The sequence below is a fragment of the Corvus moneduloides genome, chromosome 6, assembly GCF_009650955.1.
Source record: "Corvus moneduloides isolate bCorMon1 chromosome 6, bCorMon1.pri, whole genome shotgun sequence".
Classification (NCBI taxonomy): domain Eukaryota; kingdom Metazoa; phylum Chordata; class Aves; order Passeriformes; family Corvidae; genus Corvus; species Corvus moneduloides.
In genome coordinates this window covers 16,966,109-16,983,928 of record NC_045481.1, presented here as the reverse complement: position 1 = coordinate 16,983,928, position 17,820 = coordinate 16,966,109, and the positions used below count along the sequence as shown (strand labels likewise).

The 17,820-nt window shown below is 38.5% G+C and overlaps 1 protein-coding gene across 1 annotated transcript in view; it reads right to left on the bottom strand.

The window, feature by feature from the left end:
• Window positions 1–289: 289 nt before the first annotated feature.
• The window catches only part of NRDE2 (NRDE-2, necessary for RNA interference, domain containing), a 30,577-nt gene continuing 13,046 nt past the window's right edge, over window positions 290–17,820 (bottom strand). The window contains exons 7-14 of the mRNA XM_032112171.1: window positions 16,721–16,854; window positions 14,573–14,693; window positions 12,391–12,566; window positions 11,311–11,697; window positions 9,223–10,151; window positions 6,881–7,019; window positions 3,400–3,471; window positions 290–2,746 (exon numbers count right to left, since the gene is read on the bottom strand). Of these exons, the coding sequence (XP_031968062.1) occupies window positions 2,621–2,746; window positions 3,400–3,471; window positions 6,881–7,019; window positions 9,223–10,151; window positions 11,311–11,697; window positions 12,391–12,566; window positions 14,573–14,693; window positions 16,721–16,854 (2,084 nt within the window). The 3' untranslated portion in view covers window positions 290–2,620. The remainder of the gene's footprint in view (window positions 2,747–3,399; window positions 3,472–6,880; window positions 7,020–9,222; window positions 10,152–11,310; window positions 11,698–12,390; window positions 12,567–14,572; window positions 14,694–16,720; window positions 16,855–17,820) is intronic.

Sequence of the window (17,820 nt, the reverse complement as noted above, 5' to 3'; positions counted from 1 at the left end):
TGATCTTTACTGTTTATACAAAAGTTCCACATGCAAACCAGTTATGCAACATGCAGTCTTTGTTCTGGGAAATTTCTGTGGGAGCAAACACAGACCAGTAACAGACAGTGGAGAGTTATACCCAGAGCAATGCCTTTGCTTACTGCCAGTGCTCAACAACAGTGGTAGCAGCAGGGCCAAGGGATTCTATTTTTCTGTGTAAAAATTATGTAGCCCATTGTTAAAAATGAACCCTACAGATGAATGGAGCCCTTTATTTAATCTGGATGACAGAAACCCTGAAATAGAATTGTTTTTCATCTGGAGCTAGAAAAACAAGTTTTATTACCCATTCTTACAAACCTTAGGAGATCTGTGTTCTTGGAAAGGTCACAAAAAGCTAGGGATTTTGTTGCACTTTCTAATCATGGCAGTTGATCTCATCATTGCTCGAGGGTGAAGAGCTTTATGACATGTGTGGCAAGCAAGGCACTTCTTATTTGGGACAGGGCTGTTACTGCTGGCTCAAAGCAACAGCCACAAAGAGGTGGGTTCAGGTCCCTGAAGAGCAGCTGCACTGCATTAAATGAACCCAAGGACTCTGTTCTAGTACCCTGTCTGCCACCACAGGAACTGAAAAACATACACGTTTGAAAATTCAGTTCTTAAGCTTTTGCAGCAGAATTACTTCTACCACTTGGACCAAAGTTTCTGAACTTGAACATCAAGACAAAAGTAATAAATATCAGGAGAAAGTGAACAGCAAGTATATTCCCCACAAGGACAGGAAAGCTACTGGAGTCTGAATTAAAAAGCAGGACTTGCTCCAGGAAGCCTCTGACCATTCAAATGAAGGAAACAGCCCAGCTGCTGCTTTGGGAGAAACTGTGCAAAGGAAAGGACTTGGGACAGGATGCATGGAAGAAAAAAGTGATGGATACAGAAGTCATCACTGGAAGTTTTCCAATGTGATTGGAAAGAGAGCTAGTTAATCTCATCTAGGCTACTTGTCCCACAAAAGGTTGGACCAGATGATCTTTCCCTCCCAACCTGGGCAGCAGCACAATCAAGCCTCTCCCTTCTCCATGGCCCTTTCAGGGCTTTAGAGGAAATGGCATTCTGCTGTGATGGGAAAGCATAAACAAACACAGGCATAATTTGTCATGTTACTGTTCAGGGTACAGAGTAACTTCTACCTCCAATTCAGGAGTTCTGTCATTTTTGTAGGAAGTATAGATTTTAAAAATAAACTATATATTTTTCACAAAGTCTAATCAATTACTTTCACAGCAAAACCAGCATCACTTGTAACTACATCAATATTATAAGGCTCTTCAGAAGTGCTGTAATATCATTTAAAATTATATACATTCCCTGCAATATTTTAAAAAATTTTAGAAAGGAATAAATGAAATGCAGCCTGAACTAAAACGTATTGTATCTTGTATCATGGTGGCAAACCGAAGCCAGAAGTTGTACGTCTTTGTCCAGACATAGTTTCATGTGTAACCAGATCTCACCTGCTGGATGATCCCAATTGCTTTAGTGCTGCTAGTGACAATTAGTTTTCTCATGAAAAGCCTCTGAAGCAGTTTTGGGTATTCAGTGGCTGCAGGTATGCTTGTTTCAGATGAAAATCCAGTTTCTTAGCTAAACAGTCCTTTCCATATTTCAGCATATTCTGTCTTACAAAATAAATGTATAACATAATTGTATCTTTAAATTGTTACCACATTTCGTATTACTTCTCTAGGAGCTTGCTTAAAGTCTCCTGGAATATAAACTGCTTTTTAAACAATCATAGAAGACTGGGCCTTCTTTGATGAGAATCAAGTACAGATCAAACCTCCACTTCTCTTACGACAATTGCCTGGATTTGGGTCAAAGGCAAGTAATCAATTACAAAAATTTGTTTAGAAGTGAGCTGCTCAGAGATGCATTATGGACACATTTTCATTTTTAATACACTCAGAGTTCTATTAAATTAAAAAATGAAAAACAAGTTACTTTTGAATTTTCAAATATTCAGGTATACTTTTCATAAATATTTATATTAAAATAGTAATCTGTCAAAGCACAGCAAAACAGGTGCCTGCTCAAACAAAAAATTTACTTTTTACTCACAGTGTATATACAGATTGTAATGTACAGATGTAATGGCTGTTTGACTGGGTAGTTACCAGGCATACCAAGCTGAAGGAAATTACTGAAGTCTGCCAACTGGAGGACAATGGAGCATCCATTTGGCAGATGTTTATTTCCTGTGCTGCTCACCAAGTCATAGCTGGCATGTACTGAACCTCTTCTGAACCCTAGGGAATGTAATTTCAAACAACAGAATAAGAAATGCAGGCAACTTTCAACAGGAGGCTATTTAAAGAGGGTATCCTTCTGTGGGAGTCAGCAATACTTCAGAGAAATGGATCCATTACTGTAGGCAAATTGCAGTTCTTGATTCCAGAATACTTGCAGGTAGAACTCCATTTTGATAGGAATTTATATAAAAGATTTAACAACAACAAAAAAATATCAAGTACATAGTACCCAAGTCCCAACAGAGTTCCTGGATGAAAAAAGATGGATCTAATTGTTAGCTCTGGAAGTAGCCTCTGTACTTTTTCTGCTCTGCTACAATCTTCTTTTAAATCTCTAGTAGCAGATCCAGCTCTTCCATAGGTACCCGCACTCTCAATTCTTTTTCAGTCATTAGATCGAGCGTCTCTTGCAGATCATCAGGGAAATACTCTACAGCATCCATATAAAGTACCTGGAAAGACAACAAGAACATTTTCTGTGCAACCTTTCTAGCAAGAAACACAGTATAAATATGTGAACAGCAACAACTCTGTAGCAAGAACATAAATATTCTTATATAAGTATTCTTTAAAGTAATACAAACAGGATTAGTACTCTAAAGTGACAGCCAAGTAGATGTTTAAGCAAGTCTTTTCCAACTCTTACTAAATAACTTCATTCAAAAAGATAAAATGGAGGTCAAGAGGCACTGGAGCATTTGCAGCACATACAGACATTACCTGAGGAGTTGCAGGTTCTCCTAAATAATTTTATATATTATTACATAAATAATTTTTTATTTGGCTGTGTATTTCTGATACTACCATGCTCATGACAAAAGTCTGAAAGGCTCAGTCATTTCTAGATCACACAGGATTTACTACTGCTGTGCCTCAATGCAACACCTGCCTGTCCTGAAACACAAACAGCACTGACTACTGACCCTGTTTCCATTTAAGATGCATCTCTTACTTGCAGAAAATCCTAACATTACTTCCTCAGAAACCTCTCCATTCATTTGCATCTAAGTCCTTACAACAACTACTAAAGATTAACTTTTTTTTTCAAATACAGAACTTCAAAAATTTAAGTATGATGACAAGTTTACCTGTTTTCTGTGCTTACCTTTGCCCAAGGACAGTTTTGAAGGGCTTTATAAAACAACCCTTTACTTTTTTCTTTTTTTCCTAGTGAAGCCTGTGTGATAAAAAAAATGTTCATACTTTAGTGCAGTAATAGCTGAAATATTGAAACAATTACTTTTGAGAGAAAGAAATGATTGCTGAAAAGCTCAGTGTTCTTCTGTTGTGAACTCCTTTTTACTATACACTGTGGTAGCTATGCAATTTGTCAGGTTACACTCCTCTGACATCTTAAAGGAGTTTCAGGGCTTTACTTTAAAGACAAGTAGGAGAACAAGGACTCACAGAAAGAGCCTCTGCTGAGTATTTCAGTTCAAGTCAGTGCCTTTGCCTAGATTTGACAGTAATACTCAGCAGTGCAAATCGTGTACATACGTGTTCTTACTCAGCAGCAGTTTGGTACAGCTGAACTTCTTTCCATACAAAAATGGATATGAAAAATTAGCAACTGTCTGGAAGGAGTTAAAACTTCTTCCTCAAAGCACCCATTTAACTATGTGATACAAGTACAGAGCACACAGCTATCATGAAGTTTAGAAAGAGAAAGGCAGCAGAGGTCAGAGTACTGAACAGTCCCTTAGCTTCAGTCATCCCAGTTACAGGTAGAAATAATTACAATCTCCTGTGAAGAAATATTTTGAATTGAGATACTTTAAAGAACACTTAACAAATGGGTTTTTACAGCAAAACAAAAAAACCCCACTAATTTCAGAATACTGAAAATACACTAAATGTTTTGTGATATTTGGAGAAGTCTTTCATAATGAGTTTATGTTTTCTTCTATTCTGACTACATCAGTACTGCTGCTAAAAATCAAAAGGTTCCCTTGTCAGTTCTTGAAATTTAGGAACTCTTTTGCAGCTCTGCAAAGCGCTTTCAGTAGTGTCCTGCCTCTGCCTTTTTCACAGAATTGCAGAGGTTGGAAGGAAGCTCTGGAGACCATCTGCTCCAAGCCCTCTGCTCAAAGCAGGATCAGCAAAAGCAGGCTGCTCAGAACCACATCCCGTTGGGTTTTGAGTATCTTCATGGTTGGAGACTACATAACCTCTGGGAGAATCTATTCCAGTGTTTCATCACCCTCCCAGTAAAAAGCTTTTTCTCATGTCTGAATGGAATTTTACATATTTAATCTTGTGGCTATTGCCTCTTGTCTTGTCACGAGGCAGCACTGAGAAGATTCTGGCTGTCTTCACACCCTCTTATGAGGTATTTCCATACTTTGACAGTATCTTCCAGGAGCCTTCACTTCTCCAAGATGAATGACCGCAAATCCCCAGCCTCTCCCTGTATGACACATGCTCCAACCCCTCATTCATTTGCATGGTTCTCGGCTATTCAAAAGGAGCCTGGACAGACCAAGAGCAGAACATGGTGCTTTGGCCACTCCTCTTGATTTTTATCAGCTGCAAACTTGCTGATGGTACAGACTCTCATCATCCAGATCATTACTGACGATGTTAAAGGGCACTGGTCCCAGTATCAATCCCTGGGGTACAGCACCAGTGGCTGGCCTGCAGCAGAGTTCATACTGCTGACTACAAGCCTTTGAGCCTGGCAGTTCAGCCAGAGTCCAGCCCATATCACTGTCCACAACCTATGTTTCATCAGCAAAGAGAAAACAGAGAGATCTACAGAACTTAGTGTAATACTGAACAATCACAAGTTCTTCTATGACCATATCTGAAAATTTTAATATTTCTAATTGATTTTGCTTCTCTAAACAATGTTATTCCAAGCTATTACTGTAACAGTATTTTCCTCCATCTTATTAGCATCTAGTAAATACTCCTTGTTGTTCTTGTGGAAAGGTATCTTCCACAAATGAAGCACTAGTGATAAAATACATAATGGGCGATCTTTAGCATTTATGCATACTGGGGTGTCATTATTAGTTTGTAAAGAATAGCAGTAATTCAGTTGTACATTCCTACAAAGGAAGTTGTATAAAATATTTACAAGCAAGTATTTGTGTAGAAATGGTTACAATTAACAGTCTCATGCAAGAGATCTTCTCAAACACAAAACAAGATCTCTCCTTCCCCTGCCTCCTCTGTATTTCACAGCCTTCTGGATCCCCCTCTGACAACTCATTACACCAGGGGATGTGAACAGAGGAGTAACACTGGGAAATGAAAGTCATTACCGTAGTTTTTTCATCTTCCATATTGTACTTTGGAGAAGCCAGAAAACCAAGATAGCAAAGCCGACTATATGATTTTATTTATGTACTTCCATGGGGAATTATGGAAGAAACAAATATTATTGCTTTTTAGCATTGAACTGCAACACCAGTTAACAGAACTTTTACATGCAGCTTTTAAGTTTCAAAAGACTGTCAAAATTGAAGGCAAGTTATAGAAGCTATAGCTATGTTCTGCCTACCATGCATTTATTTTGCATGTGGACTGAACCTCAAGTGTTGAGGGAGCTGGCAGATGTCACTGAGAGGTCACTCTTGACAATCTTTGACTGATCACAGCAACTGGGAGAAGCACCCAAAGACTGAAGAAAGTAAAACATCACTCCTGCTTTCAAGAAGAGGAAAAAGGAGTATGCAGTGAACTACAGGCTGGTCAGCCTCACCTTGTGCCCTGGGAAGGTAGCAGAGCAGCTAACCCTGGAAACTATTTCCAGGCACGTGAGTGAAAAGAAACTCAGCCGCAGACTGTGAATTCACTCAAGCTCATGACAGACCAACTCAATAAACTGCCATGATTAAATGACTGGCCTGGTGGATAAGGGGAGAGCAGTGGACATTGTCTGTCTGGACTTCAGTAAGGCCTTTGATACTGTCTCCTGTAAGAGCCCCCTAAATAAGCAGTTGACAAAAGAACTGGATGCACAGACAGTGAGAAAACTGTCACAAAGTCTGGGCCCAGAGGGTGGTGATCCATGGATCAAGTCTAGTTGCAGGTCAGTGAGTAGCAGTACCCTGGGGGACACTAATTGGGACCAATCTCATTTAACAGCTTCATTAATGATCTGGCTAATGGTGCAGAGTACACTCTCAGCAATCCTGCAGATGACACAAAACTGAGAGGAGTGGCTGATACACCCAAGGGTCACGTTGCCATCCAGAAGGGATCACAATGGAATGAAGAAATCAGCTGATAGGAACTTCGAAGTTCAACAGGAAGTGCAAATTCCTTCACCAATATATGCTAGGGTCTACTCCACTGGCAAGCAGCTTGACATCTATTGATATGACATACTTTTTATCTGTGTAAGATGACAGACACAATGTCTGCATCTGTATTAAGACTACACTGTCAGAAGCTATTACTCCTAATCCACGTGAATTACCTTTTCCTTAATGTTCCCAACAATTAGGAGCAGTACAATTCAAATATATCACCTTGCAAATCACAGAAGCATGGCAGCATTTAGTATTCATTTTCCTAAGCAGTATTCCAGCCGTGCTTGTGAGAATTCCAAAACAAAACAAAACTGATACTCTTCTTACCATAAAGTTCAAATACATTCTCCACAGCAGTGGACAATGGGTACCATTTTCACTCTGAACTGCATGTTCAAATAGAGCTACAATCCGATTTGTTAATCCAGTTTCAGGAATAGTACAGTGTATTTCACCAACATCTGCCCTGAAACACAGAGGAGAGAAGAAACAACAGTCCTTTAAACCTAAGCCAAGGGACCACATCCAGGTAAGAAGGGGTAAAGAACAATGTACTGTCTGTTCACAGCACCGTATATAGCCAGGCTTTGGTAATTCATGCTATGAACTCAATGTTATAAACCAAATTTTTAGAACTTGCTAATGAAATCAACACATTTCTAAATAGGAAAATTAGGGAAAAAATATAAATTAATATTTTTTGAAAATTCATGTAGCATGTTCAAAAATCATTTATCTTTGAACATGATAATCCACTATCATATGATCTTAAAACGTCTTAGTCTACCTCCAAGATCATTCTAAGCTTGGCACAGCAGCTCAAAAGAAATTCAAGTCTGGATCAGCACATCTTCTTCCGGTGCCCAGGCAAGTTTGTTCAAATTTACCCCTCACTTTTATAAGGCCATACATTGGTCTTCGATCAAGGTCAAAATTACAACTCTGGATTTCAACCACAATTACAACAGTAATTTTCACCCAGAGATTCAAATCCCCTAAGTTCCAGGCAGAACACAAAAGAAGGTATGTAGTTTTCACCAAAGCACTGATTTCCTTCTACAGTTGATACGGACTGGCTTACTTTTGATGCTTGAGCTTGAAGAAAAAGACTGGAGCACTGATGGCAACATCACTTGCCTGTGTATGTTCTCTTAGCCTGTCAGCTTGTTCCACTCCCCATTAACATTTGGCTCCTAAGCTGTCTCTTTTTCTCATGTGCCTTTCAAGTAATTTTCCCTCTCATCTTAACCTTTGCCATAAGGGAATATTATGTAACCTACTCTGCATGTAGTCAAACATTTGAAGCCTTGTACCTAACATTGACTTACGAACGTTCCTGTTTTACCCTTCATGTTCATTTTTTCATCTGAATTCCATGCACTTAAGCAGAAATACAAACCAGAATATGAAATAGTCAGACATAGCACAGACATTTTCTTATTTTGTCACAACATCACAAAACATTAGTTTTATGCATGACTGACAGGCCACTTGTCTCCCTGCTGCAGTAGTTCAGCTCTGCTCTTGCAACACCCAACTTATTCCTTATAAATATAATGTATAGGAAAGGCTTTACTAGCAGTGAACAATCTGGAAAGGAACTCAACGTCACTGAGAAAATAATTCTGAAATTTTCAGTTCCAAGTAACAATAATGAAAACCTATCATAGCGTTAATCTGTAATTAACAGAAAATCGAAGTACAATCTTCATTTACATTTGGTGGCTGTAGAACCCTTAGTCTGTGTCATCCTAAATTGTAGTAACAGCTCAGGAATGTCACTAGCATGTCTGAATGCCTGCTGCCAGTCTGCAGCAGTCAAAGAAGTGGATGCCCCATAATTGCAAATATACTGATAATTACGTCATTTCACCAAGTGTGAATATTGTGAGCTTACAGCTATGTAAAACTTCCAGGTAACTCTTCCCTAGAAATCTGTTGCTATGTGCAGACACAACCAACCAAGCTGTCGATGTCACTGGAGATATGTAGGTAGCAGTGGATACGTAGCTCCAAACAACGAGAAGACAACAGTTAAGAGACTGAGCTCTAGGAATGAACATGTACCTTGTTCCCCATATCTCCTACCCTTTTCACCTTTCTCAGGAGCAAAAAATTTGAGCCAAGACCACTGTGAATTCATAGAATTTTCAGCCTCTTCTACCTAGTAACAGCCCCATATGAAAACTGAACTCTCAAGGACTCACTATGGAAACAGATCTGCCACAACTGTATTCTGTGATTCAGGAGTTAAGTAGGGCAGCCAGCTCAGACAGAAACTGCAGCGTAGCTCTCTGTATTATGCTCTTTATTGCTGTAGTACTAAAATACAGCAGTTTCTAAGCTCACAGTGTCTATCTTGACCATCTAAGAAGGCTTAGTTATTTAATAATTCCTTAAAGAAAAGTGTATCATCCTGATGCCAGTAGCAAGTAATCAAACAAATTCAAATACAATCTGGCTCAGTAGAAAGGACATAAGGCTATCACCCAGGGCTCCAATTCTGTTCAAGATTCTGCCACTGACTCCCTGTTCGGCCTTGAACAAAAAACCTCTAGGCTACAGCTTCTTCATCTGAAAAATGAGAACTGTGATAGCATTTTCTCTCCTCTGTTAGGTGATTAGACAGATTCAAAAAAGCGTAATTGTAAGGAGCTGCAAGGTATTACCTCTGGACCTTCTCTGTGAGTTTTTTTCTCATCTGCTCTGCTTGGATTGCGAACAGCCATGGCTCTAAAGAGTTAGAAGACCTTGTGACATTATCAAAAAATCTTCGTGCTTTGCTCGCACTGTGAGACTTCCTCTGGATGTGGATGTATGACCTCCAAAGAGATTGGTTGCTAGGATACCGTTTCAGAGCCTCCATTAGTGCCTCTCGAAGGGGATTCAAAGGATAAACACTAATTTTCATGTGGAATCTCAGTAAATTTGTATGCAGCAGTGTGACAGCTTCAAGAGCAGTGGGAAAATTTAGAATGCCAAAATTCTCTCCAGTATTTTCACATTTCTGTGAACCAGAAGCTTCAAGTTTTTCTGAAGCCTGGGTATAAATTAATACTGCAGCATCAATCCCAACAGTCAAATACTGGAACAGTGCATAACAACCAACCAGGTTAACCAGCTGATCAGTATCATTGACCTGATCCTGATCAGAAACTGGTGTTTTACTTAAATAATCTTGCAGTGCATGCTCATATGTTTTACGAGCTTTCAAGACATTCACAGATAACACTTGTCCACTATAGGGCACATATGGTCCGTTTTCAGTCAATTTGGTCAATATGTGAACAGCACGTGACATAACAGCTCCTTCTATACTTTCTAGCAGTTCCACTTCCAGCTGAGCATAAAGCAGGCTGAGGCTGCAGAGCTGGGCACTCTTCAATCCTCCTGTGCCTGCTATGCAAAGAGCTGTGTCAAACACCTTCCTGGCATCATCTGTGTTACCAAGCAGCCACTCTAGGTATGCATAAAGTTTCCAGAGACAAAGGTTGTTTCGGTTGTCAGGTGCTTTAAGGAAATTCTTGGCCAACTTTTTACTCTTCCTCCCTTGTGCTTTTAGCTTCTTTTTCTTTTTTGCTTGGAGACACTGAATTACCTGCAGGAGAAAATAAACAGAGCATATTTTGAGAGGGATGGAAGAAGAAAGGAAAAAAAAACCTTCACAGCAATTTTTTTATTTCATTACTGTGTTTTGTTTTCATATTGTTTCATATTTTACCACCAGCCAGATCTGTTGCTACTGAATACTGTTGTCACAACTGCCTGTTGTCAGCTCCCTCCAACACAGTAAATTACAAAGGTTTATCATTCTTACTCCTGCTGCTGACATTAAGTAATAATATCAAACTTCACTCTTTTAAAAGGTCAGCTGCTCAAACACAGAGCTGCTAGCTTGTGATGGTTGAGAAAAGGAAAAAAAATGATGTAGCTTATGACTACCACAAATAAACCCAAGCAGCTTTTCACATCAGGAACACGCTAACAGACAAATGTGGAGATTGGATGGGAAGACTACAGGACATGAGATCTTCTTGTCAGGTAGTGTTGAGGTAAGAGAGGGTGAGCTTACCCATAAGGAAACACAGTATCAAACTTTCTTAAGAACTAGAAAGGCAACCTGGAACCTCTGCCCTTCTGTGGGCATTTATTAGAGAAGTTTTACTTGAATAAACCCATATGCACAGAATCTCAGAATTTTGAGGGTTGGAAGGGACCTTGAAGATTATCTAGTCCTAAGCCCTCCTGCTGCAGGCAGGGACACCTCACACTACACCAGACTGTTCAAGGCCTTATCTAACCTGGCCTTGGACACTGCCAGAGTTGGGGAAAGTGATATGGTGTTATATCCTTCAAGAACACTACAAAAGTAACTTGTATAGGAGGCAGAAAGTTTCTTGATTAGGTGTTTTTGTTATGGTATCAGGGATTATTCACTTAGCAGTACTTGGCTGACTCATTTTGCACTGTAAAAAACCCCTTGCAGCGATTCCTGCCCAGCATACAATGTATCATATAATAACATTTATCCAAAACTTCAAAATAGTTTGCTACAAGCATGCCACCCTGTAACATGCACTGAAGAAAAGGGGTTTTTGCTTTTTTTTCCCCTTGTGCAATCTTAACTGGCATTTCCCAATTTGAATACTTAGTCCTGCAAGACAACTTGAATGAAAATTTATTTAAATTCAATATAAACATTAAAACAGAAGAAAGCCACACATCACAAAATTGATTATATGCAGACTCTTCATTACCTTAGATATTTCATACTGTAGCCAACAAATGGCCAGGTTAGATTTTTCCTTTCCTGTAAATATCTGGGACAGAACTTGGAAGACATTCTGTATGAACTCCTCTCCTTCTTTACAGTGGCCTATCTGATGCCTGCCTCGTAACATAGTATCCATATGACCAATACTGTTGAATCCAGAAAGTGGAAAATCAACAGAAGTCAGTGGTTTATCATCATAAAGCACACTGTCAAAGATGTTATTTTCATCCATGGCAACATAGAGACTGGAAGGAAAAGGTTTACTTGTACATGGAACTCCCAGGAATTGCAAAAAAGAGTACAATAGTTGATGCTGAAGCCTTGGATTAGAAAGACGGATTAAAGATGGTCCAAGGTCATCAAATAACACCTAAAAAAAACGAAATTAAAACAAATTCCATTAATTTATGCAATCAAATAAAAGCAGAAAATCCATAATTTATATAATTAAAGAACTTTTTCAAATCAATATGATTTAGAATTACTATTAAATGGTATCAGAATGTCATTTAAATTAAAAACGGACAAGTTAAACAAGCAATCTGTTTCTCCAGTCAGACTGTAAATTTGCTGTCAAGAGATTTCTTTGCCTGTGAGCAACAAAGACCTCCACAGAAAACTTAGAAAATGAAGGTCTGAAGACTTCAATGCATAGGCCATTTAACACATTCCAATTTGAAAATCAGTGTCTGACTTGACCTATTTCCCAAGGAATAAAAATTATCCAACTATCTGACTTGAAGGCAATGAAAACTTCATTTAATGCACATCTCTTCTTAAGCACATATTTCTGTGAGATTTCTCCACACAGATGACAGGAATCACTGAACAGCAAAGACAGGCTATTTGCCTCCAGACTTTCCAAAGTTTACCATGAGCTTCCCATGGTTTTCAGAAGTCTCAGCACAAAACCTCAGGTAAATTTTGAATTTCAAAGAAAAGATCTTTTTTCCAAACAAAGGAAAGTATTACTCTTCTAAAATACCCAAAAACATGGCAATGAATTCAAAATAAAGGATAACTAGTCTTATCATCTCCCCTTGTTCTATTATAGCGCAGTGACCTGTCTTTCTGGATCTTCACAATCTTCTTCAGTTTCCTTTTTGGTTTTGTCTGGCCTCCAAGGTAACCAGTGCCTTGCTTCACGGGAATATTCAACATCCAACCAAATATGCCACTTGGGAAGAGTTTTATCTTTTATTTCTTGATCCTCATCTATCTCTTCATCATCCTCATCATCTAAAATCAAATCAATATATAAACACACAAAATTATTAAAGAAAAATTAATCCACCAAGTCCAAAGGCCAGACATGACATACACTTTAACTACTTTAACAATGGAAGTAAATACAGTGTTAATAAAACAACATACAAGACATAGCTGAGAACTTCCACATCACGGTTCTGGGTTTTGACACCAAGTCTGTAAAAATAGGAAGGTAGGAAGCTTCCAAACTTTTAAAAGCTGTGAATTAGTGTCAGCACTCAAACTTTTTCACAGAGGAGAAAAGGAAACACTGACAGGCTGTGGACCACTTTTATCAACACCAATTTGCAAGCAACAGCCAAGAGTCAGTCATCCTTTTGTGCAATTTAGATTCTTCATACCTGGGCATAAAATTTCAAGTATGCTCTATGAACACTAGTGTGCATAAAACATTTTAAGAAAACCACTGTGTATTAAAAATGGTACTTTAACATTAAACATTGCAAAACAAGTTTGGCCATGTTACTTTATAGTATGTGGTATTTTCAGCATTTTAATTAATGTGCAGTTGAAACAACCCATGTACTGACACATACACAAAAATGGACATGCTTAACCACATGCCACTATTATAATCTTTCTGGACTATTGGACAAAATTACCATATTTTTCCTCTGACAGCAATATATTAATTCCATGCAGAAACTGAGGAGCACCTATAGGCGAAGGGAAAGCTTGTAGAGATGTTTTTTCTTGATGAGGAAAAGAAATAGCCCTCAAAACTTAATGGTTACAAAAATGAAGCCATTTCTACACCACGTCCAAATTCTTGATCCTGACATTTGCCATTAACTAGGTGAAACACTCCCAATCCCACCTCTTCTTAAATTTGAGGTAAAACAACCAGGTTGTTGCAAGATTTTTACTCTCTATGTATTTTTGTGATCAACAGTATCTCCTTTAGTCAGCAACTCTATGAAAGAAGACAGCATTTCCACAATCTAATCAAAGTTTGAAGAAACCTGATGGTTTTTGATGAACACTCAATTGTAGATTGCACCTGAACTTTAGGGGTTGACACGTATGGGGAAAGCACTGGTACATATTGGATCTGCCCAAGACTGACAGTGGTCCTCTTCTCTGTACTGAGTCTTCTCAATTTGTGAACAAAATGTCTAGAGCCATCAAAAATAAAACTGCTGACCTCAGTAACAGGCTAAGGAAATTCCATCTTAAACCAGGGACAAGGGGAGCACTTTCACTTCCTTTTTTACTGAAAGCAGACCCAAACTTGCTTCATCAGAGTTGCTACAGCAGTAGGATTAGTAAAAGCAAAGACTGCTCATCTTTGGTCAGACACATTCCAGCCTCCTGCTTCCCTGAAAGCTTTAGCTGTTTGAGAAACAGTCCTTGACTTGAAAGGAAGTGCTGTAGACCACATGACAAAGTGAGGCTAAGCAGCGGGGAGTGTTTTCTGCATCCCTGCTCATCCAGAAGCAATCTAGCCAAGTGAAGACACAATTCCTTCATTTTCTGCATCACAAAGAGAAAGGAAAGGTTTTCCTCCTATTTTAACTACACCTTTGCTTAAGAAACTGAAATCTGATTCTAGAAATGGAATCATAAATCTAGCTATCCTTGAGGCAACTGTCATCTAATAATATAATACCACCTCATCTATTAATATGGTGAAAGGGTCTTAAGGGAAGTCGCTTCCTTTCACTTTTGATGGTCATGAATCTCCACCAAGTACTCACACCTTTAGCCTGAGTTTTTCAACGTAAAGTGGAGGATATGTCACCCTCTTCCTTAATTCTCACTGTATAAAGGACAAAAATGTTCCATAAACAATAACGTGCACGGAACATTCAAAACATGCTATTCCCTGTGAAGTGTGATATACATCATCCTGATCTCAGTAAATATTTTTTTAAATTTGTATGCAAAAACATGACAAAAATCAGATTATATAATTCTAATCAAAATGTTTAGAAGAACATATGGACATACAACTACACATACTGACACACACATACCAGGCTTAAGAACAACCCAGCCACCCTTTTCTTGTTGGTGCATCCATGCTTTCCAGCCTCTTGCTCCTTTTTCTCCAATTCGTGGTTCTCCGCTATCCCAAAAGGGCTCAAAGAATTCCACCTATTGTTTTTGACAGGATTGACCAAAACAAAACATATTGAAAAATAATTTTTGCTGTTGTACAGACATCAGCTGTGTCAACTTAAATTTTCCAGACCCTAAAAACACCTATCTGGATATAATTTCTGTATCTGAAGACTTTGTTAGATGCTGCTTAAGATTCATCAGGAACAACTGAGTACTTCAGTTATGCCTGTGGCACATAAGGACTGTCATCAGCTCTTCTCGTGAAAATAAAGATTGTTTTAAAAGGTAACAGGCTTTAAAGAAAGCAAAATACTTTTGTGCCTCAGTCCTTTATAGATCCTTCGAAGATAAAGATCCAAAGTCCCCAGGATGCAGCTTTCAGAACCCAAAACTCCCCTCCTCCCTAACTTCCACGGGACCATGAAGAGTTTGGCTAATGGAATGATAACTCAGTCACACACCTATGGTCAAATCGAAATGTTACAGTTGCACATAAATATGACTGGACTAAGGACAAGAGAAAAAGATCAGTAAGGACTTTCATCTTTCAGGTTTAAAGGTGGTCAACAAGGTCAGGGTGCTTTTCCATGGAATCAGAAGTCCAGGGTTCTAGTCCTAGTGAATTTGTCACTGCCAGTATGCAATCAGTCATCTCTATGTTCATCAAGCCCTCCTCTGCATTGTGTATCCGTAGCTCTAATGACCATCCCTCTCCTATTACATGCTTCTGCTGTGTACCAACCCCTGGCTTGGACATTGAGATGTGACTGTTAGTACAAATATTAACAATAAAATTTACTCCAAGAAAAATCAAGCATCAACACATCAGAAAATTCAGGGCTTACAGCAACTGCAAAATATAATTCTGCTCCTCATGGATTTATTCTTTGCTGCAAGTGAGAAAGTGAACTGTGAAAAAAGTACAGAAACAAGTAATTCCAGACTGAGTCATAACACTTCTGTAAGACAGCAGAATGTGTGATCAGCTGTAAATCCGGCATTTTCCTATTTTCAAGAACTGCACTTTCCAACCTAAACATGGTCCTTTTGAATTGAGGTTCCTTTTCATCCTGCTCTAAGATTTTTTAAATACTACAGATAATGCAGTTTTTCAAATGATTGGAACCGTAACTATGTGTATCTGTGCAATTACACCAAATCCTCCATGACAGCTATGACTGAACTCTAAATTTTAGCTCTTTAAGGAGACACCACTATTTTTTAACCTGTAAGATTGCTCCATTTGTGGGTAACAGTATTAATCGAGAGAGCAAGAACTGGAGTCTGGGTTTCTGGGGAAGACAGTGAGGTAACAGAAGCAAATTCAATTTTTATCCTCTACAGTAGCCCAGCTGCCTAAATGGTGGCCTCTCTACCACTCATTAAAAAGGAAACAGTTCCTAACAGTTCAGTGGGAGGATGCTACTGGCATCCAAATACTATCCAAATATCATCCAAATATTTCCTTACTATTAGTGGGGTGCACGTGCAATATTCTCCTGAACAAATTAAGAGAAAAAGTGATTTAGTACTTCAACATTTACCATTATAAACTGAACAGTATCTCATGGGTTGAATAAAAGGCACTTGAAAGCACGAAAGTCTTCCTAATATAGCCACCAAATTAATGGAAATAGGTAACAGAGAACCTAAGAGACTTTTGCAAAAACTGTATGGAACGGAAAGATTTTATGGCCTATCTGCTCTCTCCATCAACAGTAACAGAACAACAGCATTTTGGGGGAAAAGAAGCAGGGCAAGTGCTAACTAGACACAGACATTGGTCAGCTAGTTCAATTTTTTCCATCTTTAATTATTAAAAAAGATAGAAAACGACTGGTTATCACACTTATATAATATACAGTAGAAGAAGCCATTTGGCCTGTAGTTCCAGAGGACTCACAAGCATTTTTTCAATGCAAGCATCACCTTGAAGAACCTCTAAGTAAACTGTTATCCAAAATATTTCCCTATGTCCTTAAAAATTCATCAACATTTTTCTGGTACAGGATTCTCTGAAATACATAAAGACACACACCCATTTAAATGGAAATTGCTACCTGTCCTCTTGTTGGCAGATCTTTTACACTGTCAGGTTTAAAGAAGGTGAAGTCAATCAGAGCCTGAAACAAAGACACTGCTTTCTCAGAATGGCCAGCCTGTCTCAGAAAGTGGCATTGCTGAATAAATATAGCTGTAAGGTAAAGAAGATAAAATTTTAGTATTTCAAATTTTGTTGCAAAGTATTTTATTACAGCCCACAAATATAAAAATACATACACAACATGCTGTAGAACATAATTGTTTTGGAACAGTATCAAAATCCAAAACACAGGGAGTAACTAGCATAACTGCATGTCAAAATTGTCACTGTTTAATTAACTTTAGGACTGCCCACTTTAAATGTGCCAAAGAGGTCACTTTTTATTCATGCCATACACGCACTGTCCTTACTGACGGAAAGTTAAATACAATGGCCTGAACGTCACTGTATCCAACGTCTGCCTGTGGGTCATAGCCCTCTTTGAAGATGCTGGGCATTATCACAATGCACGCAGCAGGAGATAACAACAAAAATCCTTTTTGTCTCAGTTTTGCATGACATATTTACATTGATAATATGTTTGCAATATATCATTTTCATTCCAATTGTCATTCCCTTTTCCTTTATGTAAGACCTGAGTTAAGAGAAGACCAGTCTTTTGGTCAAAATATTACTGCTTATAATTAGGGAAGAGCCCTATCCCTTGCTCTTCAACAAATTATTTGTCTATATCCCTAGACTGCCATATCCCTAGTACACACTGAGCCTCAGTCTCAGCTTAAAAAGGGAAGCAAAGTCCCAGTGTTTCTCTTCGTATTTTGCAACAAGAGTCTTAAACGGAAGAGTTGGAGAAATAACAGGTGTTCCAAACACCTCGATTATGAGGCAGCTCAAAGACATTTCAGTGACACTCAGTCACTCCAAATTCCATTACAGTCCTAACAAAATAGAAGCTGTTCAAATTGCTTTAAATCATAATCAACTTGCAAAAAAAACCCCAAGCCCATAAAGACTTAAATAAATCACCCACAGCTTGGAAAACAGTAAAACAGTTCTTCAAATACTACTATTCCTTCACTAAACACATTAGCTTTGGAGGGTTTTAAACAATCCAAA